Here is a 26,306-nt window from a genome sequence, read left to right on the forward strand (position 1 = left end):
AGGGCTTCAACAAAAGACACACAGGGATGTGCTGCTGGGGAAAAACATGGGCTGCCCTCCTCTCCCACTGCCTTCCCCCCAATTCCCTCCCCTGTGGCTCAATTTTAAAAACACAAACCACACAGGCAAGAAGCCCAACCTAAACCATTCAAACATGAGGTCACACCAAACAGTCAAATTATCTTGAAACTAGCCAAATTGGGGTTTTCTGTGTTTCTGTAAAACTTACCCCTGTCCCCATCACCCCCCTCCCCATACTTTGTTGAATTGCCACAATTTTTTCCCCTTGATTTTTTTTTTTTTTTTTGGGGGGGGAAGCTGTTTTCCACTAAAAGCAAAAGCAAATAAAGATATAGGGTTTTGGTTTTCTTTTTATGTTATACCAAAAAAAAAAAAATAATCCGGCCACTGCAGAACTGCATGCACTTAGGAGAGGGCAAGTCTTGGACACATTCACATTTTATTAGCACCTACAGGCCAACAGCCCTGGGAGCAAAAAATACTGTAAAAACAATAAATAGATGTTAAAAAGAAGCACTGGGGAAAGGCATCTGTTTGCACGCCAGGGTGGGGAGGCAGCAGCGTACAAACGACAGGCATAAATTGTTCTTTTTCCTTTCTGTTTAGCTTTCTGCGTAATCCCGCTAAATAGCAGTAATTTGGGGAACAGCATTAAGTTCCTCTATCAGAGGCCACTCAGTACATTCCCCTCATTCAAAAGCAGTTGGAGCACAATGGTAAGAACGTTATTCCTTATTTCCTATTGCTTAGGGTGGGACTAAATGCTACTCAACAAGCCTGTATATCAGATAGAGACATCTATAATACATTCACTGAAATTAGTATCCTGGGGAGGGAGGGGTCTGAACCATTTAATGCTGGTTTTGTTTATAGGCAAAAATAGTAAGAAGTTAGACCCAAAAAGTCATCTAATTAATCAAAGTTATGGGCAGAATGACACTATGAAGTGACAGCAGTGAGATCATGATGCAATGCTCTGATTAACACCAGTAAAGGCAAGTCGATGTATGCACAGCAAAGCAAGATCCTCCAGCCCAGGGTATTTTGGTAATCCATGTTCTAATACATGCTCTAACTGCAGCATTCTCAGCCCTCACAATTAGGCCCAAACAGCTCCTTTTACTATGTTATCTTTACTGGGGAGAAAATACTGTGTTGCAGGTGTAGTTTCTTACCTAGAAAGTGGCCATTCATACACAAAACTACTCTTCCAGTACCCACACAACTTTCATGAGGCATTATACCCAATTATGTACCAGCAGGGATGCTGTTACCGATTACTCAAGAGACTAGATGTTTTCAGCTCTATGGCTTCAGACACAAACTTGCAGTCAGCTGAAATGCTGCCCCGTTTACCCAAGCTTGCCCATCTCTTGCATCTTTATGATTGATCTGCAAATTTACACCCCTTGATAATAATGAAAAGTAAATAGATAAATAAAAGAGGGGCCAGCTGCTAAGGTTGAGCTGAGTTTTGCATTTCTCCCATACAACAGCTTCTGTGAACTGCTTTTCCCACCTGCTGCTCTGACACCTGGCCAAGCTGGCAGGACCCCCAGCCCCATTTCCCAGTCCCGAGTGAGTGCATCAGCAGCCGCTTTGCACAAGAGACCAGGCAGAAGCGGAGGAAAGCCTCCACCCTGTGGCACAGCTTTTTCAATCACCAGTCAGCATCAAGACTTCTAAAAAAAAGATCAAGACAATGAAAGATCTCAGTGATACGATGGGAGCCAAAATTGCCTGATTTTTTTTTGTCTGTGTGCACGCAAATGAATCAAAAGTTCCTGTCTGATAATGTCTTCCAGCGCACAACTCCCAGCCAGTGGCACATGCCAGGCTGGGGTGGAGAGCCGCAGACATTCACAGCTCTAACTGGAAGGACACTCAGTGGTTGTCAGGATCAGTGTCTTAGTTCCCAATTTCCACTCTAGTAACAGCTACTGGAGAAAGAGGTGGGTAAAAAAAATTTTATATATATATAAAATATGTGTGTGTGTTTATTATTTACGTGTAAGAAAGGTTTGTACGGCTTAATAAAAATAATCAGTATTTGAGATATCTTTTCTGCTATTCATTCTGGATTCACGTTCTGCTCAAGCAGCAGACCTCTGGTTTTTGCAGGCACTGGGATCTCTTGTTCCTCCATACACAAAAAAAAGACCTGCTTTAAAATAATAGGGGAAGAAAAAAATGTCGACTTTTAGCATTTTTTCCCACAGTTCACCCCCCCGGCCCCGCCACCAAGAGCAAGGCTCTAAATATATAAATAGCCTGGCAAGTGTGTAGTATAAACCACACCCCATCTCAGGGCCACTGTCTTAAAGGAAACTATTAATATCAAAAAACCCAGGGATGTGGAGAATGCGGTAAGGCTTGCACTTGACATATTTCTGTATCTACTTTTGAAGGACACCAAGTACCTCTCACGAAAACGCTGTACCAGGTGCCTTCCCCCCACCCCCATTTTATTTTTCATGGACAGAAGCTTTTCAGCAGCTCTCCCAGCCCCACTGTTACTTGGCTCCTCCTGAAGCCACAACAGCTTTTAATCAGGAACAGTGGCTAACAGGACACATACCCTGGGGTTTGGGGGAGGGAGGGTTCCCCCCCCAAAAAAACCCCACACACAGAGTTTCAGGATGTTACGGCAGGAAGATGCACACAGCACATCTTTTTGCACAACTGAGGTCCCGTCCCACTGCAGAGGGGTTCATTCCAACCCAAGAGGGATGCAGCTGCCCCAGCATCCAGCTTGCTCAAGGTTTCCAGAGCAATTGTGCCAGCAGGAGCCGCAGTCTCCCCTCATGCAAGTGGACCCTTGACACCCAGAAGGTACCACATTTCCAAATAAAAACAAAAGCAAACTTCCAGGTAATGCACACTATTTCTGTGGAGCTCATTGTTATTATAGTTATAGGAAGCTGCTGAGAAGTAAGATCTCAGGAAGCTGAGAAGAGGAACCAGAGCTTTGTGGGACTAAGAAGAATCAGAAGAGTTGCAATAAGATTGCTTAAAAAAAAAAAAAAAAAAAAAAAAATCCCTTAAGGGCAGGATTAAACCTTGCACTTCAATTATGAAGACAATCCCTACATTCAGGGGAGATAGGGAACTAATATGGGATTTCGCTCCACAGCTGAATTTTAAGTTCCTTTGTTCTGCTAGAGCTAGATATATCTACCTTTCACCCGCACTTTCCCCTCTTGCTGCACAGTTTGAGTCATGGGTGAATGCCAGCCTCCATGCCCCCCATAAAAGCAGTCAGCATTTTGCTGTGGATTGAGTGAATAACAAGAAAATAGAACAAGACTCCCCAAGAAGCCAAGACTTTGCTAGCTCTGCTGAAGCTGGAAACTACAAACTCAGCCTGCGCTGTTCTGTGTCTGCTGAAAGCCTTTGAAGTAAATTCTTTGAAGTTGGCCAGAAGCCGCTCTGAACTAGAGAGAGCAATGAGCAGGGTGGCTGGGGGGCCGGCTGGGGGGCTTGATTCCCACACAGTCAAGTCCGAGTCAAGCTTGGATTCAGCAGATATACGTGCATTTTTTTTAAAAGTCACCGTTCCTTTTACAGCTAAAAGGAGACTTAAATCCTAACTTACGTTCACAATATGACCAGCGGGCCAAACTAAGTTTCAACAAGTGTAACAAGATACGGAAGTGTACAGTCAGTTCAGTCTCTCCCACTACTGCAAATATCATCCCTTGAAAAAACACATCTACGATAGGACTGGACTAGACACCAAAAAACTGTTCACTGTACCCATTTCTGCAGAAATGATTGAAAATTCCCCCCAAACTCCCTGCAGCATTTCTGCTACAGGGACAAAAGAGCACTTAATGCAGGTTTGATTTTCTCAGGGACAAGTAAGAGTAGGAACCATTTAAAAATGGCTTTTTCTGGAATCTGTCTGCAAAGCACATCTCTGATCCTCATTTTCAGTATGTAACCTAGTATCAAAAAGCCTGTAGTTTTAAGGGTTACAACTTTGGAGAGTAGAAATAAGAAGTCTGGCTTAAAGTAACAGCCTGCCTGAAAACAACACTGATCCACTGGGCTCCAAGTAAGCATTATCCCACTGAGCAAGGGGCAAAGGACCATGATAATAAAAAAAAAAAAAACCAAAAAAAAAAAACCCCCACCAAAAACAGTTGAAAGCATTACACATTAGAAACATTTCATCCTCCTTAGGATGGCTAAGAACCAAGGGAACGGAGGCAGTAATTGCAGGGCTGAACACACGCAGGCAAGCAGGTTTTTAGCAAATTGATGGGAATTAGTGAAGTTTCTGTTGCACCGAGTAAGGAATCGGGCACAGCAGGCAGCCAGGCTTTGGCCAACAGCATTATGAAAGCGTTAGACATGTTTTGATTCCTTAAAAAAAAAAAAAAAATATATATATATATATATATATGTATATATATAAATAAATAAATAGTTAAAATGAAACCACTTGCAGGTAGAAGACTGCACCAGGAACAAAGTGCCTGAAATTTTGGGACACTGGGTTTAGTCATAGTCAAGCATTGCTTCTGTTTTTCCTTTCCCAAAAGCTGTATATTCTTTAATACAACTCATTTCCCTCATAATTTAGGGCTTATTGTAGAAGTGTTTTCCATTCAGTCTCTGACCAGCTGCACATAACAACCAAGAGGACAGATCTAGATTTTCTTTCACTGTTAAGGTTCTCTTGCTGCATTTTATAACCATTACTCATAGGCCTTTTTACAAGCCAGTATTTTTAATAATTATGGTAAGGAAAAGGAACCTGTCAACACTATTTCCTCTTTATTTGCTCTGCTAATTTTGTGGCTTTCCGCAACAGTCTAAATCAAATAATTTTCAATTTTGAAATCTAAAAAGTTTCAGGTTTTTTTTCCCCTTTAAAGTCTGCCATTTAACACATTAAGCTTTGGAGTACACATACTATTCGAAACACAACATCAGAGCACAGAAAGCAGCAAAGTCTTATACTGAAAGGAAAACATTTCCCTGTGATAAAAACAATGGCGTATTTATTGTGCAGCCCCGAGTGTAAAGTTCTTGTAAGGTTGCCACAAACAGTGCAACAGGTTTCTACCTTATTTTGTCTTGGTGATTTGTACATTAAATTTGCAGAGTTTGCAAGACAAGTTACCAGTGTTACTCTATTCAACCTCACTGTTTTTTTGTTGTGGTTTTTTTGTTGTTGTTTTGGGGTTTTTTGGTTTTTTAACTAATTACTCAAGATCTGCAATTTGAAGTCACTTAACAGTTCCGCTGAGCTGCTTTTAGGAACACTTCTTCTCATCTACTTGCCTACAGAAGCATAACTTGCAAGAAATTACATGAAGAAATATTACAGTTATATTGCAGGAAGAAGAGATTACTCAAAATAAGCACAGCAGCATATGAGTTATGTAAAAACATATTTAAGCGGCCTGCTGACCATGGCCAGATAATGAAGCCGTGGAGATCTTTATGCAAAGTAACCTCAGTTAACATCACATTAAAACCACCTAGTGCTATTTTAACAGCTTTCAGTTTCAACACTGTTTAACCAGATAAAGCATGTATCTTAGCGCTACGGTCTCTAAGACAGCCTCCAGACATAAGAACTCATTTTCCTTACGGACACCGTAACACATGAATGAAAAGACTTTGAACTAGACCCTGAGCTAAGCCCTCTCAAGTCACTTGCTGTGTGCTTGTGTATTTAGCATGTCATCAACACAATGAGCCAATAAATTGCTGCCCCTTCCTTCCATGCTTTGTTTTTAAAGGCTTCATTGTATTTTATTTCAGTTTATTTAAGCAAGATTTCTATCACTGCTGGTAAAGAAATGGGCAAGTCTTGTTATGTTTGCAAATATTAAAAAAGCCTCTGAAAATACATCTATGTATATTAATTGCTCTGACCTTACAATTTAACAACTTAAAACTTGTTTGTTCACTCTAATCAGCAACCACAGATCAATAAGCCTTTAAACCTTGACAAGTTATGGAAATTAATGACATCAGGAGAAGCACTTTTTACATCTTCATTTTTTTCCTGACAATCTCTGAGATCAACAATAAAGCCAGGCAAAACATCAGTTATAAAACTATTACTGAGCTTGCAGCGCTTTCCTGAACATGCAACCTTTGGGAAAACCTTCACACTGAAGAAAAAAACTTCATGTTAATGAAAAAGTTGAAGGCTAATCACTGCATGTTGTGGGGACTTCTGCAACTCCACAGACACCATATTTGAAGAATGGATCTGACAGTAGCTCCCACACATTCTTTCGGATCAGCTGCTCAGGTTCTGATGCATACACAAGGGTCAGCAAGAACTGTTTTGACAGACTTTCTCCTATTGCATACGCTTTCTGAATCACCCCAGACATACAAAGTAAAAGACGTGACTTATTTTCCCAACCAACTGCTTACAAGGATTATGGCTTTCATGGGTCATTAGACACGTTCCTGCCCTTTTTCATTGTTTCTGCTGCAGAGTGGCGATGGTACTTCACTACTTCTGGACTTTAATTTAAGAGCGACGACAGAGGAGAAAAAAAAAAGGGGGGGGCAGGGGAACACCAGTAGTTTCAGCACAAGAATTCCCAAAATACACCGAGGAATGCCAAGCCATCTCTTTCTTCCCAAAGCACCGTAAGGCAACAGCAAACAAGAGGAGGAGTTGAGTTTGATAAGGAAAGAGCTGCAGCAGAGCTGGGAACTGTGTTTGCTGTTTGTTTCCCTGGTTTTGGGTAAACATCCAAATGTTTGTATGACTAACTGATCCTCATCATTGGATTTGTGTGTAAACTTCCCATATCAAAACATTTCATCTCCATATATTTAGAAGAGAGGTTTTTTTATGCTTATGAAAGAAAATTTAAGAAAAAAGCAGCAAAGAAATGGAGCACAGGTTACTTTTTTTCAGGTAGAAACTCGTAATTAAAATATGGTCAACAAGACCTCAAATAGATTAAAATAGGTAACCTACATCCAACTACACATAAAAAGGCTTGCTTCTATTATGAACAACTGTATACAGAACTCATCATCATCAGCTCAGTACTAATGCTTTAGCTAGGCACTTAGAGTGGGAAGAGATGGCAAGTGGCAATGGGAGAAAAGAACTTCTGTTTAGCTTTGTTCTTCCCACTCCAACCTGTGATGATTATTTTGGTCCTTTTTAAAGAACCAAGTCTGCATTTTGAGGTCTGCAAATGGACCAAGCACCTCTCTCTGTAGAAGACTACGGACAAGGGGCAAGGTTGCCTCCCATTCCTGATTACACATAACACTCCTACAACCACTGTCATCACAGGCAGCCTGGTGCTCCATTATCCAGGTCCAAATTCCTGCCTACCCACATAGTGCCCCTCGCAAACCTCTGCTCTGCTTGCTCCCTTGCCGCTCTGTTTCAGGTGCGGGATGCGGGCAAGCTGAGAACTGGCAAGTTTCACCATGGATGTTTGAAATGTTACCGAGCCCAGCTATCAACCCAGCCCCTGCCCGGCAAGGCAGGTAGTATCTTAAATTACCAGGGCAAATTTTGTCAAAGGACCTTTCAAATCCTTAGGAGAAACCCTTCTGCCTGACCCCTCTGACCAATGTAGCCCAACCACCAGTCCCAGCTCAGGAGCCATCTGCAACACCAGTCTAGAAGAAACTACACCACAGAAGGAGCCCCAGGTTCACCTCCCCTAATATCCCTCCTTAACCATTTCCCACCAAACCAAGACCCAAAAGCCAAGATGGGTTTTTCCCTAGCACTTCTGTTGAAAAAGTTACTACCGTCATGTTGCAAATGGATGCTGTTCCCACAAATTAAAATTCAAGGGTACAAAAATCACACTGAATGAAGTTTACAGTATTTCTATCCACTTTCACATCACCATTTTCACATAGCCCTTGTTCATAGGCAGAGATAAACAGAAAAGAAAGGTGGAGTGGACCCATACCGACATAATATTTGCAAGTGAAAACATCTGGCAACATTAGCTTAAGACTGTCAGAGCAGGAGAGAGGACTTCAGCCTGCTTCATAGCTTTTACTAACTGGTAAAAACTAACAGGCTTTAAACTCTCTCCTAACTAGAAATAGTTGCTTGTCAGCAGGACTGTAAGAAAAGTCTAAAAATCACCTTTTTTGTTAAAAGGTGTAATAAATATCTCAGACAACACGAATATTAAGCCTCAAAAGAAACAGAATGTGTTTGGGGAAACAGATAAGAGCCTTTGGGTAAAATAAACAACAAAGAAACAAAAATTAATTCCCTAATGTAAACTGGAGGAGGAAGAAAAAAGATTTTGCCAGTAGATTCCCATGTTCTGACCTCTCCGTGAACTCTAAGTAACCAGTCTGCAATTTCTAAGGGCAACAAGAATGGAAAGTGCATAGGAAGATGCTGAAGGATCCCAGTTCTTCCAACTTTTGCTAAACAGTCAAGGCACAAGTCAACTGAAGAAAAAAGTACAGTGCACAAAGTTGCAACACTTTGTTGCAAATCACCAGAATACTTCACTGCAAGTATTATAGGTGGAGCAATGGAAGTCACAGACCTTTACATGCCTTAGAGCCCGTGGCCTGATTCCTTCTGCAAAGGTTTCTGCACAAAATCTATGCCTTGGAGCTTAGCTAAGTGATCAGGTCAAGGAAAAAACAGTTTGATTTAAAAGTGCCAAATACTGGAGAATCTATCACATCCCCATGTTAAATGATTCCACAGCTTAATTAGTTTTTGCATAATCACCTATATCTACCCCAAAAGAAAATGTGTTGAGACACAAATATTCAAACTATTTTAGCATACCTGAATGTGTGGATTTTTTCCAGCTCATGCTGAACTAAACAAAGCCCATCTGCACCCACTGAATGCATCAGAAAAATTTCACAAGACCTTTAGCAAAATAGGTGTTTTGCCCTCACATAGTGTTAACAAGCAATAGTTCTACTCAAGTTAGCGGGTACAAGCCCATGTTAAAAGTGGCCTAACTTTTACCTTATTCCAATATTTAAGACTACAACATCTAGATTACACTACACATTCTTATTAAAAGAGGGTTATGTCTAAACAATTAAGAAATTAACCTTCGCCACTAATGTCAGGTTCAACAAGGCACAAACACATACTAATACTTGCTTTCTCAGTATCACATGGCTACTAGTAGACAACTCTTCAGAAAAAGCTGGTAAATTCATTTTGTTTTGGCTGGTAGGAAATACTTGCTTCTGCTACAGAGGTGTGCAACATTGCCACCACCTTATTTCTATTTTTCTCCAAAAAAACAGGTGCAGAAATTATTTTCAAAAGGAAAACTGATTTTGATGCTTGAAAGAGCTTCTAGTCTTTGCAGCTGTAAAGAAAAATTTGAAGTCTGAAACAAACTCATTGATCATCACCATACTGTCATTACCATCATGCTGGGCTTTGATTTGCTCTATTAAAATGGTTCAGCCATTTAGCTCTGAAATTGGCATTTGATTCTAGGTTTACGGAGAGGGACGATACAACACTGCAGAAGAAACCAAAATATTATGAATATAACTTTTACTACTACTATTACAGAATGTAGCTGACCCTACCCCAACTTTGGCTGCTGCTGAAAGGGGCAAGCCATGCCTCCTCTCCTCAGGCTGTCCTTACTGAGGCACGGTCACTCACCTGACTGCATTGTGAATCTGTTTAAGGAGCTAATTTGGCAGAGAACTTCTTGCCAGAATAATGGGAATAGCTGTCTGGTAGTTCAGCTATCTCACCCAGCCCAACATGGGGTCAGACATGGGCCAGCAGAGTGAAAGGGAGCAGCTCGCGTCACTGGATGACAGCAGGGAAGTAGATGGCCATTAGATTGGCTCAGCTGTTTCGTAAAGCCTCACCCTCTTGCAAACATAAAGGAAAAGATCTAGACCTTATCTGCCTCAGTGGCAACCGAGGCTGGAAAACATTCACCTTCCACCAGCAACAGACACTTCAGAGCGGTGACAAATATTTCAATGAGGTAAAGGAAGTAAACAGAGTAATTTGCCTACCTTTCTGTCTGGTGAAAGCCCTACCAGTTGCCTACAAAATGAAGGCATGTTCTTTACTGACCAGGAATCTCAAAAGCATCCCTTCTACAATCCACTCATTCCCTACCTGCCTGCCTTACTTTTCTTTCTTCTGCCTATGTGACCCAGCTGAAGGCCGTAAGAGGGGCAAGTGACTTCTTTAAAACTCACACAGATTACGGTCCTTTTGCCATAACAGTGTACATTTCTGGACATGAGCACATGCTTTTAGAAAGACCATTTTTGAAAGCACTCACTATTCCAGGTACACTAGTTTAATATCATTACAGAGATGCACAAGGCACTTGCAGAGGGATTATTCTCACAGAGCAGGAACAAATCATCTTTCAGCCAGCACCAACAGTGATATGAATGAACCAGCTGGGAACCACATGATGCAAAGTATTTCATTAGATAACCTGCACTACTCCTTAGTAGAGCTTAGTACAGTTTTTATTCACAACAGAAAAGGTACCATGTATTCTTCAAGTAATTGCTATAAATACTGCACAAATTAACAGCTATGAAATACTTGTTTTTAAATAAACTGTCCTCCTTCCTCTGCAAAATAATATTTGCAGAGAAGAAAAAATACAGCAGCTAGAAATAGCAGAACTTGAAGAAAGCAGGAGGAAATTCAGCACCCTTTATTTTGCCTCTTATGCAAATTGCATATATCTGCACTTCAGTAACACCTAGAAACAGCAACTGGGGCACCGTTCTGCTGAGAACCGTGCTCACATCTGGCAAAAAATGGCTCCTGCCCATTGTCCATCTAACCTAACTACAGTAATACAGTAGGGTCTTTTAGGTAGTTGGCATTTGCAAAGGATTTCCCCCTTTCCTGCAGAGGAAAACATTAATTCTCTTTCCCACAATACACGATGAATCTACACCATTTGCCAGACATAAATACTTCATGGTCCAGCAAAGGATCAGCAAGGAATTCACCTTTTGTGGCACACATGGAGGGTCTAAAATGTAGGAATGACAAAGTGAGATAGTTTACCCTTCCCTGTTTTAGAAGTCATTTCCAAACTGCTGCTTCTTTGGTAAGGAGACTCAAGAAAATTGCCAAGATTCAACGGATCAAGCTTAAGAATTAAAGAAAACCCAGCTCTGCAAAAACAGAAAATTAAGTTATATGCAGAAATGCAAAGCTAGCAGCACCAAAAAAAAAAAAAAAAAAAAAAAATCTCATTTCCTTTGGCATAGAAAGAGAACAGGCAAGTGAGATGTCAGAAGAGCTAAGTGGTCACAGGCTGCGATTCCACTTCCCATCATCAACAACCAAAAGACATAAGGGTTCACTTCACTAGACAACCAGACCTTCAGTCTTCCATTAGAAAGGAAGGAAATTTCACCCAGGGCAGGTGGCGATGCTGAAAAAAATATAAATTCTAAGACGAAGGACACAGTAAATAACTAAAGCCCTTCTGAGACAAATGAGGGAGTCAGAAAAAGAGGGCGGGAAAAATAATGATCCTGGAGCTCTTCAAAGCTTTTTGAGCCATTTTATGAAATGGTAATTGAACTGTACATAGCCAGTCAAAAACGCATAACATGCTTTCTAAAGTGAGATACTGAGAATATTCTCCCTATCGCTTTAGTAAAGAGAATGAAAAAATACAAAGAAGTCACACAAGAAAAAGAGAAGCTGTATGAAAGTCACAATGTTCAAAACAAATGCAATGGCAGAACCAGTATTAAGTGTGCTTCTTGCATATAACAGAACCTTATTATGTATAATCACAGAATATATTCAAGCAACACAAAATGTCACATATGCATTTAAAGATTAGACAGAAAGCTCAGTGCAAAACAATACACTACCCTGTACAGAGCCTGATGACCAGTAGAAGAAAAGCAGAATTCCTGGTGCTGTACATGCCAAACAAATCATATTACTGTAATCTTTTTTCCAGCATAGTCTTAAGTTCTCTCTATTGATAGAGGGGAAAATACAAGTTAACCCTCCATTCACTGAACTCAGCTGAAACAGAATTTTAGCTTAAAAGTTGCACTACTAATTAGATTTTTTTTTCTCATTTTAATTAGTTACAAATATTTTCAGGTACTGTGTTTATTTCTGAGATTCTACAAAGACTTTTGGGTTTACAGACATATCAATGTTTCCTACAGTACTTTTCCTTCCCTGTTTTGTGCCTGACACATGCAACATGAATAAATATACAGAACAAACGTGACACTGACTTGGCCAAGGTGCTTCCAAAAGCTCCAGGAGAAGGACGTACATGTTTTGGTGTTGTTTTTGTTTTTTAAAAAACTTTCAGTAATCATCGTGTTAGGGGTCACAGCAGTAGAAAAAAAAAAAAATCATAAAAAAAATTTAAATCAGAAGAGCTTCTGCTTTATGACTTCACAACGTCTGCTGGATTAGGTCCTTGAGGAATTTAGGCTAAGTTACTGCTCAAATCTTCCCAAAAGAACTCCCAGACTACACCAAGTGGCAATTTTTAACCCCCAGAAGCTGTAACTGTTCTGAGATTGATCCAAAACTTCCGTGAAAACATGAAGACAAGAGTTAAAACAGTCACTGATACTTTCATTTCTTTTTCTATATACACACTTATATTAAACTAACCTCTCAAGACTGGGGTGGAAAACTGAAGTGAAAAAGTGAAATAGAGAGTAACTTCTGGGTGTATATTCATATATACAAAAGGAAGGAAAGTTTAATAAACATTCATAAGTAACACTGAACTACTGAAAGCTGGAGCGCATACCCCAAGCTGAATGACACAGTAAGAGCAGAGCATGCCTAACTCTGCAGTTTAGGTTTTATTTCATAAATAATTGTAAAGAAAACATTTATTTTAAAATTTAAGATTTCCTTAGTATTTAAGGAAAACTAAGGAGAAGATTTAGCCAGCTCTACAATTGCAGAGCTCGGTGAACACATGCAGCTCCGGTGAAATGAAGGAGAGGCAAGAGCCACTAGACCCACCGTTAGCACTGGTGAGGGGATGGGAAAGGACAGGGCAGTGCCTAAGTTCACATCACAGAATTGTGATTTCAGCCGAGTGGCTTCTTGCTGTCATTTACATTAGGGTTGTCTGCCATGAGGTCAGCTGGGCTGTCCTTGGAAGTAAGTGTTAGGTGACACATGGAGAGGTTGCAAAATTAGGAGAACAATGAAGCACACAAAACAAAGCTTCCAAATTCAGAATAATCTTATTTCTGTATGTTTGGTATGCTGAGAGCTTCTCTGTGGCTCACGCAGTGTGTACTCATTGCAATCCCTAGTTATCAATTCTTATTAGATGGTACCACATGACAGGTGCTACTTTCAAGGACTACGGGGCAGGCAGATGGTTATTTAGGGGGAAATGCTGGGGCCTGTTGAGAACTTCTTTGGTTTAATGAGTACTAGTCCCTCCCCATCCCCTCCAGAATAGAAAAGTCAAGGAAAAAAAGCAAACACTGAGTAAGGTTACTAGTTTCCAATTCGCCTGTGCTTCTAGTTACTCATTAACTTTCACACATATTAACCAAACAATAAAAGGGAGACAGAAACTGGGTTGTTTCCCACTCCCCACCAAGAAGCAAATGGTAGGTTTAGAAGAACCAAAATTGCTTGGGAGAGATGCATCCTTCCATGGACAACAGCAGTATAGCCCAACCCCAGCTGAAAACTCAATGATGGATCCTTAGTATCACCATGGGGCCACAGAGACAGCAAACACATAGTCCCTGAGCCAAAGTTTTATCTAAAAATTCCCATTCTGTAAGGTAGCCAGATACAACTCATCAAATGATGCCCAGAAAAAATAAAACAAAAAAAATCACGTATTTCTGACCATTCATTTTAACAACTTCATAGCCAAAGTTCCTGCCACATCTGCTTGAGAAACCAGATTACAAAAAAACCCCAACCCAAACAACTCACACACCACAAAACACCAGTTATCTGTAATTTCAAGCACCTGACCTATGAAAGTATTCTTGTCTGTTTGTAATGCAACCCACTACATCCAGAGCAAGACCTCAAAAGCAGGCCTAAGGGAGACTATGCCAATGCACAGACTTTGACATCAGATAGGTTTTGACTTCAGCAGCTCTGAGGATTTAGATTTTGCCCTAGGCATATGTGAGGCTCTAGTGACAGCTCAGGGGAAACTCCGTGAGCAGTCCCACAGGTAAGAAGCCAGCTAACAGAGAAGAGCAGTACTGTGATGAGTCCCCGACATCAGGGAGCAAAGGAGTAGGTGCTCCTCATCCACAAGGACACTAAGCTGGTACAGGGTCACCACCCACCTGAGAAAGATGCCAGCATTGCTGCTGTCACAACAACGCTGGCGCCCCTACAACTGCAATCAAGGAAAATCACAGCAGGTGCTAGAGGATTTCTCCCCATAAAAAGGCTTTCTTTCTATCAGCAATGAAAGATGAACAAAACCAAGACCACGAAACACAAACCCCCCTGTTGTGACCCCTAAAATGATGCACAGTCTACAAAAGACAAACTAAAATGGACAGAGCAATGGACCTTTCACTCCCCTTAATTCAATTCTCTCCTTTAAGTCAGTGCACTGTTATTACCCTAGCAATCAGACTATAACACTGAAGTTTTTCAGCTTGATGGTAAAATCATGTAGTGTCCATCCATCTCCAATAATAGCAATATTGAGACAATGAACTCTATTGAGGCATGTAATAAGGCAGATAGTGATTTGCATAGTACATTTTCTGTGACTCTCTGTAATACAACATCTCAAAGACTCAATTCAGACTATTCTCCTTTCCCACAGACATTTTAAAAAAAGGATTCTTTTACTAGAAAAAGAAACAATGACCCCTCCCATAATAGGAGAAAGCAAAAGATAGGATTTTCCTGCCTCTGATGGTTGCACACTTTTGTCTGTGTATTTTTATTTGGTTGGGCTTGCCTTTTTTTTTTTTTTTTTAAAAAAAACCTCTATGTGCTTTTTATCTCCATTGTGGATTGAATGCTCAGAAGTGTATTTCTGATTTTGTTCTAACAGGCTTCTGAGCAGGAAGCACTTTGGGATCCCCACCCACCAGCACAGGCAAATTTCATCTTTAATTCCTGTGCCACAGTCTCTTCCTTTATCTCTCCACATACTTCTCTGCTACGTGACTCACTGAATTATTATTTGCTGGACATACTGGGACATACTGTGGTTCTGTAGATATGGTAGCCTGCTTATGAGTCCTGAGTTTTAGGATGAGCTCTGCAATGTTGTACTTGGGTAAACTTGACAAATCGCTTCCTCTCCAACAGACTGGAACGGCCTTGAAAACAACGTACACACATAAAGCATACGCTGTGCCTCAAAGTTCAGCTCAAATAACATCTCCAAGTACTATCGTATAGAAGCAGTAATGATTATGTCCTTCCTCTTCATAATCCTTCTGCTTTCTCCTCTTTCAGTAAATAATTCTGGACTTTGCCAGTGTTTTATTTAGCACAAGGAAGCACATATATTATTCCTGGAAGTAACTAAGCCACCTCTACCTATACAGAAGGACACACACTCAAAATACTGCTTCACTATACTAAAACAGCTTCTGTCTGCTCTGCCCTCTGTCCCTCAGCGTAGTCACAGGCAAGCTCCAGGAGATTTGCTAAATCCTGCATCCCATTTCCTCTGCCAGAGCCCACAAAAGGAACAACGGGAGGGAACACATATCCATAACTCATCACCCCAACTCCCAGCCTGTGATACGAACATTAATCCACCTTCGGCCGTGAATACAAGCTCTCCGCAGCCACCCCTGGCCAGGGAGCAGAGACGACAGCCACTGAGCTACCAGGAGGCCCTCGGACGCTCCTGCCATGTCCCACAAAACCAGCAGTGACACACATTCTTCAGATGGCTCAGGCATGAGAGTCTCCCTGGAGAAGACTGAGCCGTAGCACTGCTCTTAGGTTCTTGGGCAACTCCATGTCGGGCCCCTGTGAAAACAAAACTAGATGGCATTTTTGGCAAGTCAGAGAAGGTCAGCGGAAAGGGAGAAAAAGCTGCCGCACAACAGCCCCAGTGAGGAACAGCGTTGCACTCTTCGTCCAACTTTCTGATTTTATCAGATTATGCCACAGTGTTAACATTGTTTATGTCCCTATTTTGTGTCTGTGAATCACCCACTCCCAGAGACTCTTCCTCCACCCCAGTTTATAAATAGCACTACATACAGAACAGAGTTTGTGAAGCAAAGGAGACTTGCCGAAACAAAATAATGTATATTGAGCTGACAAAAAAAAAAAAAAAAAAATTTCTTTCAAAAGCCTTTCTCATTTATTTATAGTGCTGGCTAGACAGGCAGATTCCCACATTTTGTAAACCCTGTAGGTCACTATCTCCATTGCTCATTCACAAACAATTCTGCTAATAAAAAAAATAATCCCTCCGGTTACAACTTAACTTATTCCCCAGCACAATGCTTCTTGGCACATGCCTTTTGGAAAGAAAGATTTTAAAATAAGCAATATTATGTATTTTTCCTATTTGAAGGCAATATATGCCTAGACCACGATAAGATAATACGACATTATTTGTATATCTGGAGACATTCAGACTTTGCAACCAACCTCTTAGAGCTCTATCAGTACAAGGTAAGTCAATTTTCTACTATGTCATAGCCGACTGTCACTTAAATTTCTATGGATTGTATTTTTGTATGAAAATACATTCTTGATTGCAAGCGTAAAACCCATAATGGGTTTTTTAATTCCCTCTTTTCTCCAGGAGCCATTTGCTTGCAGTGGGAAGTTCATCAGGTAATAAGCAGACAAAGAGATATGTGGCCAAAAGCTTCAGAGAACAGTTTCCTGGAGCCCAAATGCATGACACCTTGTTGAGCCAACACATAATCAGCCGTAGCCCCTGGGATCCAAACAAGCAGAGCCTGGGTATTAGAGAAACCCAAATTCCCCATCAGATGGGCTGGATGGAAAGCGAGCTATCAGGCTCCGCTTTGGCAAGGAAAACCTTCAGTGCTGGTGCTGAACCCCAGGCAACTCATTCCATCTTTCCATCCCCACACTCGGATGTATTTGCAACGCACCAACTTGACACCAGAGAAGGATCTGGACCAGATACACATCAGCCTAGCAAGTGACTGCGGAGCTTAAACACCCACGTCAAACCCACACTTGCAAACATACACCACAACAATGTTCCCACCAGTTCCCCAGCCCTGTTTACCAGGCAGCCACATCAACACTAGTGATGCTAGGGCTGGAAGAAGCCCTTGATTTTTCCACCAATTGCAGATATGTCAGTACATAAAATGCCTGTGAAAAGACATACTGCCCAGATCGATTTAACAGAAAAGCCACTGAAATAACGCTGGCATGTTCTATTGATAAAATTCCTTGCAAGTGCCTAAGATGAAACCATTCAAGTACTGTTCTATTCAATTCACCAAATTTTTTCCCTGCAGTTAATCACATGGTTATTTGTCAAGCTCATGGTTCCTTAATCAGTTGTAGAAGTTAAAACCTGCTATAACAAGGCTCCTCTTTAAAAACAAAGGATGAGAAAAACAATGCACTCAAATGCATATTTCAGGAACAGTTACGTGTATTAATATTGTGGTTCTTTTTTATTATTGTGTAGACTCAACAAAAACCAATGGTTTATAATCTTAATAATAAAGGAAAATACCAGTGCCTGGAAAATATCACAGTAAGTCTGGATATCATTTAAGCCAAGTACATGCCTCTTTTTATTCTCCTACTGCTATCTCAACACACAGTTCCTTTTCCTTTAGCCTCTTTCAAACAATACTTGATACTAAGCAAATAAAACTAAACACCAAAATAAATTATTTCTCACTAAAGGCTCCGTTTCTTCTCTCCTGTTCTACATTCACAAATATACACACGTGTGTGTGTATACACAGTCACATAGATACATACACACACATATATACTTGAACTGGCTAATGCTACTGAAAGTATCCTATTATCTTATAGTTATACAAAAGCTGACTAGTATTCAACATGACTTTCCAGCAGAAAGAGAAAACAAGAGCAGGGTCCTGTTGCAATTAGATAGCAGCACTGGAATTCAGAAAGTCTGAGCTGTGTGTCATCAGTTCACTGCATTACTTCAGACCTTCATGCCTTGTTCTCCACATTTATGAACAGAAGCTTTCCCAGGGGCCTCAATACATTGATCTTCATTATCACTCTGAAATAGTGACCAAAGGACTTACAGAAGTAATATTTAACCTACCATAACCTCTTTCCATATAAAGAACATGTTTGTAATCACAATCTTTGTTAACATGTCTGATCAACACAGAGGGAACTATGAGACCATAAAATAGGACCATGACACGATAACAACGATGGGAATCTCCCACATAAGTTCTCACTTACACACGCAAAGGGGAAACAACTCAAAATCAGGGAGGAAAAAGAAATTTAATTAGAGTCGACTGAAAAGTGAGGCATATGGTTCACAGGAATTTTTGCTTTCAATTAAAACACCCACTTCCTCCTAGGCAAACTAAATTAAAACAAACTATTCTGTAACATGTATATGCAAAAAAGAAGACAAGCATAACAGAAAATTTGGGTGGAAGCTACACCATATACCACGTGCAATTACAATCCAAGTTCTGCAACAAACACTATTTTGTCACTATAATACACAGGCATTTATCCCTCCCCATCATCACTGCATGTAACTATCCATTTCTCCCACATTACTAAAACCCATTCCACCCACATACCTAAAATTTGACTTGAGATGTGGGCAGAAAAGGAAAGCGGGAGAGAGAAAGGTGCAAAGAACAGGACTGAATTTTAGAAATAGACTTTTAAAAAGAGAAATCACACTCTGAGGTTTCATATTGATAAAAATACTAAAATATGAAAACAGACATGCTTCTAAAATGATATGTAGCAGGGAACAGTGTAAAAGATGGGGCCATTAGGGAAGGATTTGCAACCAAAATGACTGACAAATTGCAGTTATGAAGATACAGAGAAGACTTAAGAAAACTGGATACATTTGATTTAGAAACGAGTAGATCGCTAGAAGAAAGACCATCCACACTTGCATTAAGAAAATTGAAAGATTTTACAGAATAGGTGGAGCTTTCACCTACTTTAAGTTATAACAGGATTATTTGGCCCAGAGAAGGGAGAATTTAGGGAGGAAAGGTTGCAACACCAGGCTGTGGCCACAGCTCTGCCAGGGCAGCCCCTCTCAGGTGCACTCAGAGATTTCACCAAAGCATCACCACAGAAACTGCTGTAACTGAGGATGCCCACGCACACTGAGCATCCAAAACCACAGAGCTCCACTGGGGATGAATGCCTGCAGCAAGACAAGAGGGAGAAGCCGGAAAAGTAGTTTTGTATGAAAGGGAGGAAGGCACCAATGCTCTGAAAAAAATCAAGGCCAACTAGTTAAATGAGAAATCTGAATGGTAATAGCACAGGGTGTAACGTGACATTGCCCAGGCTTCCTAACAGAAGACGCCTTTTCATTTCCTCGTAACTTACCTCAAGGGCTTCAATTTGGAGGAAATTTTTAAGACTACATGCCAGCATCTAGCTAAATATATTTACTTAATCATGAAATGTTGCAGCCAAAATGCTTCAAACATTGAGAAAATGAGAACAAGGGAAAACACGTTGCTGTGCCATTACTAAACACCCCAGTGACCTTTTTTCCTTCTTATGGTCTGGCAAGAAATGGACTTCCCCTGACCCCTTCAGTCCTCCCTTCACTAAGGTAGCCTTCGCTACTGCTGGGAAAAACTTACATACATCAGAAACACCTGGGATATCAAAATAAAAAGTCCTACTTGACTTGTGCCTACTGAAGCGTTTGCAGAACTGGAGCAGAAGGAATAAACGCAGCATAAGGCTACTTGGAGAACAACTAAGCTAAATCAAGCACTGAAAGACGCCCTGTAAGCAACCCTAACTAACCATCTTATACATGGAAGGAGAGGCAGACTGGGCAAGATGAATGACAGGGAAAAATTAGGTGAAATAACCAGAAGACACGTGTAAGGAAGGTGCATGGGAAGGCAGGGAAAGTGGAGCAGGGAGCTGAGCAGGATAGCACAGCAGGAGGTGGAGGCTCTACCAGCCAGGGGTGCATTGCCACGGTACCCGAGTATGGCAGGCCCTGCAATGAACGGTACCCAGGCTCAGCCTTAGGGTTAGGATCTCCAGCCACATCCGTAGTAAGAAGGTAGGTCCAAGGTCAAGCCAGGAAGTCAATCCTATGGGACAGGATCCGGGTCAGCAGGGCACCCAGTGGGTCACCTTACCAGGCACCCGCTCAGCTGCAATGCCCCTACAACCCAGCTGGGCAGGCTCTCGCCTCAGCTTGAAAGCTGCTCCAAAAATCAAAGCAGGGGGAGCATGCTTCTTGGTAAGGCTATATAGGGGGAGCTGCACAGAGACATCCTCCATCTTCATCGCAAAATGCAGCCAGGCAAGCTGAAGCTTCTCCAACAGCTCCCTCTGATGAGGGGGGTGGCACTGAGCAAAGGCAGCTAAACATGGTGAGGTGGAGAAGAGTGCATGCTCTGGGCCCTGCCTGCATCCTTTGGCAAGGGGCAGATTAAAGTCAAATGGGCGGCTTTAATTCCAACACTTCCTAGCTTTTCAGAGATGGATTTTGCAGCCATAGAAATGTTCCCTAAATACAAACTGTGTGTTTGAACATGTGCATGCTTAAAATAACACACGTTCAGGCATTTCAAAACAGAGACTGCCTTCATACGCATTTTCACAACAAGAAGCAAGGTCACCCCACTCTTAGCTAGGGAACTTTGAGCAATACCCTGATGTATATATATAAGCAAACAGTAGTAGCCATCACATCCTCCCCTCAATAGTGGTAACTGGAGAGACTGGAGACTTTGCTACTGTGTAGTGCAGCAGATGAATCAGACAGACTCACTCCTCCTTAAGCTCTCAGATGATCATGGTTTTGACCATCAGCAGACACCGATTATCATCACCTCATTGTAAACAGCATACAGCTGGTAACCTCATGTAGCAAGAGCCTGCAAGTTCAACACTAGCTGTCTAGAAATGCCTTCTATCACTTTTAAGCAGTACCCAAATTACAGGGGATAGTGTCACATTATCACAGCTGTCAAGTGTGCAAGGGTCTGTGGAGGGGGTGGTGAATTTTACCTTTCTCTCATTTCAGGAAGGGATGTCTCATCGCAACAGGATCTAATTAAAAAGGAGGCGGACTGGTCAGTTGTATTTCAGAGATGAATATGGTTCAGCTCCATGTAATGAAACAGCACATACTTGGGCACTGCTTCAACAGTTGATACATGCCGTTAACTTATGTAGGCTGCAGCAGTCTTGCTCCTCACGTACACTCAGTGTTTACTTATCATCCTCCCCCAACAACCTACTTCCTTTTCTTTAGAAACTTGTCCTTGGTTTTGGTTTCATAGAGATGGACATGATGAAAGAGTGCTTATGCCCCAAACTCAATTAGCCTCTCGTATGCTTGCTTTTCCATGTCCTCCTCAGCTGTACCCAGAGCCACACACGGTTCTCATTTAGCTCCCTTCATTGCATTAAAGCAGGGATAGGAACATCTCAAATTAGAGACCTCCAAACACCACCCAATACATATAAACCACAGACTGCCCACAAGACCAGGCACCGCGCTATTTGACAATGAGAAACAAACTGTGGGTTTTCCTCCTCAGCAAAAAGAAGCATTTGCTGTGCAATCAAAGGCAACAACCGGGTTTGTTTCATTTATGTACAATACACACAGTTTGGAATTTGAACAGCCTGATGGTAACCATCTACAAAGCAAGCATTTTACTAGCATACTGATTTTTGCATCATTTCAATATAACAGGTGTTATCTTTAGCCCTGATTTCTCAACAGGATCTGCACAGCCACATACCATCCCTTCATGGGGTTGTAGGCACAGTTTACTCCCTAGCATCCCAATCCCTCTCACTGCCCCCGCTTGCTCCGAGTAGCTGTTTCACAACTCAGACTTGCTCCATGACATGTCGAACATCCAGGATGAAATTTGCTGTCCTGCTAAATGCCTGCCAAGGTTTTGTACTGCCTCAATCACACTCCTACCCCCTTTTCCTGAGCACTCCAGTGGTTTACCACAGGCTGCCCTGTGTCTAGAGGTGAACATCTATCTCAGCACAAGAAACCCTTCCCCATCTGTGCCTGATGTAAGGAATGCCTTTCCTATCTACAAACCCACCAAGAATTAACCAATTCACGAGACCCCACAACCCAGCTTTTGTCTGATTTATAACCCATTCATGACCAAAAAGGAATACTGTATTCACAAAACACAGGAAGTTGTGCAAGGGAAGCTTTTTTTCTCCCCAGCTCTCATTTTTGACATGGTTTGTGAGCATAAGTGAATCCTGATGGAGACAGATGTAGTGCGGCACTATGCTGACTTCCTACATGCACCTGGCAACCAAGAAAGATTTCTTTTTTGAAGTCATTGCCAGAGGTCCTAACCCCATCAAGATTCCTTAGTACTAGCCATGTACAAATACACAATGTCCCATGGCATTTACAGCCTCCAGGTCACCAAACACAACTGGTACAACAAGGGGGAAGAAAGTGTGAAGAGAAGATATGAAGGGCGGCAGGCGAGCAGCTCCTGTGTCCTCAGAAAAATCTTAACAGCACAACCTGCTGCAAGTCCTAAAACTTCTCAGTCATTAACTTAATCTTCAAAACTCTAGCAGGATGTCGGAAGTCCTACAGACTCCCTGGCAGATGGAGCAGCAAACGTCTGACTTCAGGAGCGCAAAAAGTAAGAGGCCTTTGCTCAAAAGGGAAACTGCAGTTTGGCAGTACCTTATCTCCTATCTTTTCCACACATTTCTACAGGAGACAAAATGTTCAGCTGACCAGTTTTCACTGCAAATCTCAGGTTAACATAGCTGGAACGTGATGCAATCTGAAGACAGTAGTGACAAATACTGCATGTAGCAATGATGTGAACAAACATCTGCACATGAGATACCTGTTTTCTTTTTCACCTCCCCTTTTTAAAAAAAAAAAAAAATTCATTCAGAAGAGAGCAGAAGCAACTAGTGTAGCCAATTTGCAGGAACAGGAGTGCAGGGGACTCACATCACCTGCAGCAACTGGTCTTTGGCAGAGTTGGGCATTACAACTTACCATTCTCCTACCTTGAAGAGGAGCTGGAAAATAAATAAAAAGTAGCAACCGTGTCAGTTGTTGTTAATAGTCTTAAACTTAGGCATAGGAAGAATCACTGCACACACTGCTTACAAGCCAAACCATAAATGCACTGCACAGAATTTTGCACGTAAGCATAACCTATGTGGCACAGTGAAGGTTATCAGAAGTGACCTTCTGTCTGGTAACAGCAGAGCAAGCAGGCAATGGGTTTGCTAGGACCAAGCAGGGGCTGCTCTGTGAATCACCCAGAACTGCTGCTAGAGAAACAGCAATCCCTTCCTGCAAAAAACCAAAACAGTACAAGTGAATGAAAAGGAGAATTTTTTTTTTTGTAGGCTGCTCAAATTTTCAGAAATTTAGAAGTGAACTATTTTATTTCCACCTCTTAGATGAAGTCCTAACCAATTTCACCGTAAAGAGAACTAGGCTCCACTACCTGGAGATCGCTGGGGTGGAGAAGAGGGAAAAGTACACTCTGCAGTAAGTAACTAGCAGCTCTGGCCTTCTGCTCACTCCTCCTGCAGCCTTATGCTTCGCATGCTGAACCAGGAAATAGTTGAACGGATACATTTAAAAGCATGAAGACTGAGTCAGAAGACAATAGTTAAATAAATACCAGTTAAACCACATACCGTAGGTCTGTCTTGTAGTACTGGGAAATGAGTACTGCTTAAGGCTGTTCCAGATATTGCATCCACCTGCAAATATTTGCTGCTGGCTAAAGCTCAGCATATATACTCTCACTAGCAGTGTCAGTACTTTGCAAAATACTGCAGACAGGGAAGAAAAAGAAAGTTAGCTTAATTCAGAGTACAATAAACTAATTATATGCTTTAATCATCAAAAGCATATAATGGCTGGTTGGGGGGATTTTTTAGGTTGGTTTTTTTTTTTTTTAAAAGCAGGTTATATGATTATAAAGTTAGTTAAGGATATAGTTGCTTTTTTCAAGCATTTTAAGCTTTCAATGTCATGAATATAGAGCGCTAATTATTACCTTCTTTAATGTGGATCTTTTACTACAAGTGTATAGTAGAGCTCAGAAATTACCATGTCACAGAGGAACTGGGCACACACTCACAACAAAAGCACAGAAGAAATTACACTTTCATTACATAGTCTCAAATCCACATAAAAAAATACATTGTGTTAAGACATTTACATTTTAGATCAACTACCTTTCAGCAATAATGAAAAATCATTACAGCTGGAGAAAGAGACAACAAGAAGATAAAAATGCACTGACGTGGTGCTGGAGGACATTGGCCATTAAACATCTTATGAAGAAACAGCTAAACACTTTATAACAATATTTAATCTGTAACTGTTAAGCTGGAAGAGACGCCTGGTTTCCAAATGAATTCAACACATAAAAGAATTTTTTTTACTTGCTTCTGTTAGCTGGCTAGCTTTTTTATTTGTAACCATCTCCCAGAAATTTTAACATCTCCGAATGCAAGTCCTTGATAAGTTACAGACAAAGGAAAGTTTTCTTTCCTTTAATAGGGACAAAGGAGAGTATTGTTGAGATTTATTGTATACATACAATTACCTGTATTGTTATGGAGATTAAAGGACAAAGGGCCAACAGATCTAATTCCAGATCTTACAGTTTTGTCCTTCTCATAATTATGTCTTAAAATTGGATTTCAGTTAACACATTCACAATACAAATATCTACCAATGCTTTGAATGTACTTAAGAGATAGTTTCAATTATTTTAACATGAATGCAGCGATACACTTAATTTATCACTGATCATTCAAGTGAACACGTTCAATTTCATAGTACCAATAAAGTTTGTTTCTTCAGTTGATTGTAAGAAGAGTCTTAGAACTAGTACAAGGTTCATTAGAAAGAATAACTGGCTAGTCTATTAGTCACTTAAAAAAAATGCAACCCAAACTTTCACAAAAATCTTCCCATTTTTTTTCTTCTATCTCAGAAATATTTCCAGAAATAGGATTTTAAACTGCAGACAGATACTGATAAAAGAAAAAGAAAGTTTTCATTCTGCAGATGTTAATGTTGCTCTTTTATCTCATGTGAGAGTATGTCAGTCTCCTTTCTTCAGCTGTCAGATGCAACATCTATTGGAAACTGAGTTTAAAATACCAGGCCTGTGTATGTGGCATCCCCAGTATGCCAGCTAAAAAGGCCAGATCCTGACCTCAAATCTGGGCTGCTTATTTCTCCCTGGTGCCCAGCTGCACGGAACTAGACCCTAGAGGTGAATTCCCCTCAAAGAATTATGCAAACCAAACCAAAGATAATGAACTTCCCCAAAGAAAGAGGGGGGTTTTTTGCCCTCTTTTTCTTCCAGTTTTGTTGAAGATACACATTTACAAAGACTGTGGGAAGGAAACTGAGGCTACACTTCTTGTATTTCTCCTTTACAAAAAAAAGTATAAATCCATAGAAAGTGAAACCATCAAAGACCTCTGTCCACCAGGCACAGGCTACTTCGCAACAAAAATTGCTTTGGAATTGACCAGAACAAGTACGTTTTTATTGGCATTGAACTCCAAGCCTAGTATTAGAAGAAGTGGCTTATCCTGCAAGTGGACTTGAAAGAACACTAGAATTTAGAAAGCTTAATTCATGTAGCAGGAAAGCCACGAACTGTCAATTCCCCAAATCCAAAATTTGGTTATAAATGGGTGATCATAATACGTGCAGCATCAAGACGACATTAGAATTCCCGTATATGCTTTCACTGGAGAAAAACAATTAAAGAAAGCAAAATTTGATGACCTAAAAGCACCCCACCAATTTACCACCATTCATTTTATTTCCCCTTTGGTTTGAGGCATTTGTAAGTATATAAAGCTCCTGCAGAATCAGAGAAAACAACTGAGCATGATCACAAAACGAGGAAAACCCTAAACTCCCTTATTAACACAATAAAATTTTGCATATGTAAATCTGATGCCAGCCACAGGCACCGATTTTTTCCCTTCACACTGGTTTTCACAATGAGGCACACTTTAATGTTTAAAAAGTACAACGAAACCATGGCATGCCTAATATAATAAAAACACTGGCAAGATTGAGTCAGTCTCTTTTAACGGTTCCACA

General features: G+C 40.9%; 1 protein-coding gene across 3 annotated transcripts in view; it reads right to left on the bottom strand.

Moving 5' to 3' along the window:
* Positions 1-26,306, bottom strand: part of PTPRJ (protein tyrosine phosphatase receptor type J) — a 98,843-nt gene that overhangs the window by 43,819 nt on the left and 28,718 nt on the right. Inside the window, exon 1 of one of the 3 annotated variants that reach the window (XM_041129257.1) lies at positions 20,162-20,245. The exons of the other annotated variants lie outside the window; for them this stretch is intronic. Within the exon in view, the coding sequence (XP_040985191.1) occupies positions 20,162-20,230 (69 nt within the window). The 5' untranslated portion in view covers positions 20,231-20,245. Of the gene's footprint in view, positions 1-20,161; positions 20,246-26,306 lie in introns of those variants that run through there. 3 annotated transcript variants of the gene reach the window in all.

Source organism: Aquila chrysaetos, chromosome 16 (assembly GCF_900496995.4).
Source record: "Aquila chrysaetos chrysaetos chromosome 16, bAquChr1.4, whole genome shotgun sequence".
Taxonomy (NCBI): Eukaryota; Metazoa; Chordata; class Aves; order Accipitriformes; family Accipitridae; genus Aquila; species Aquila chrysaetos.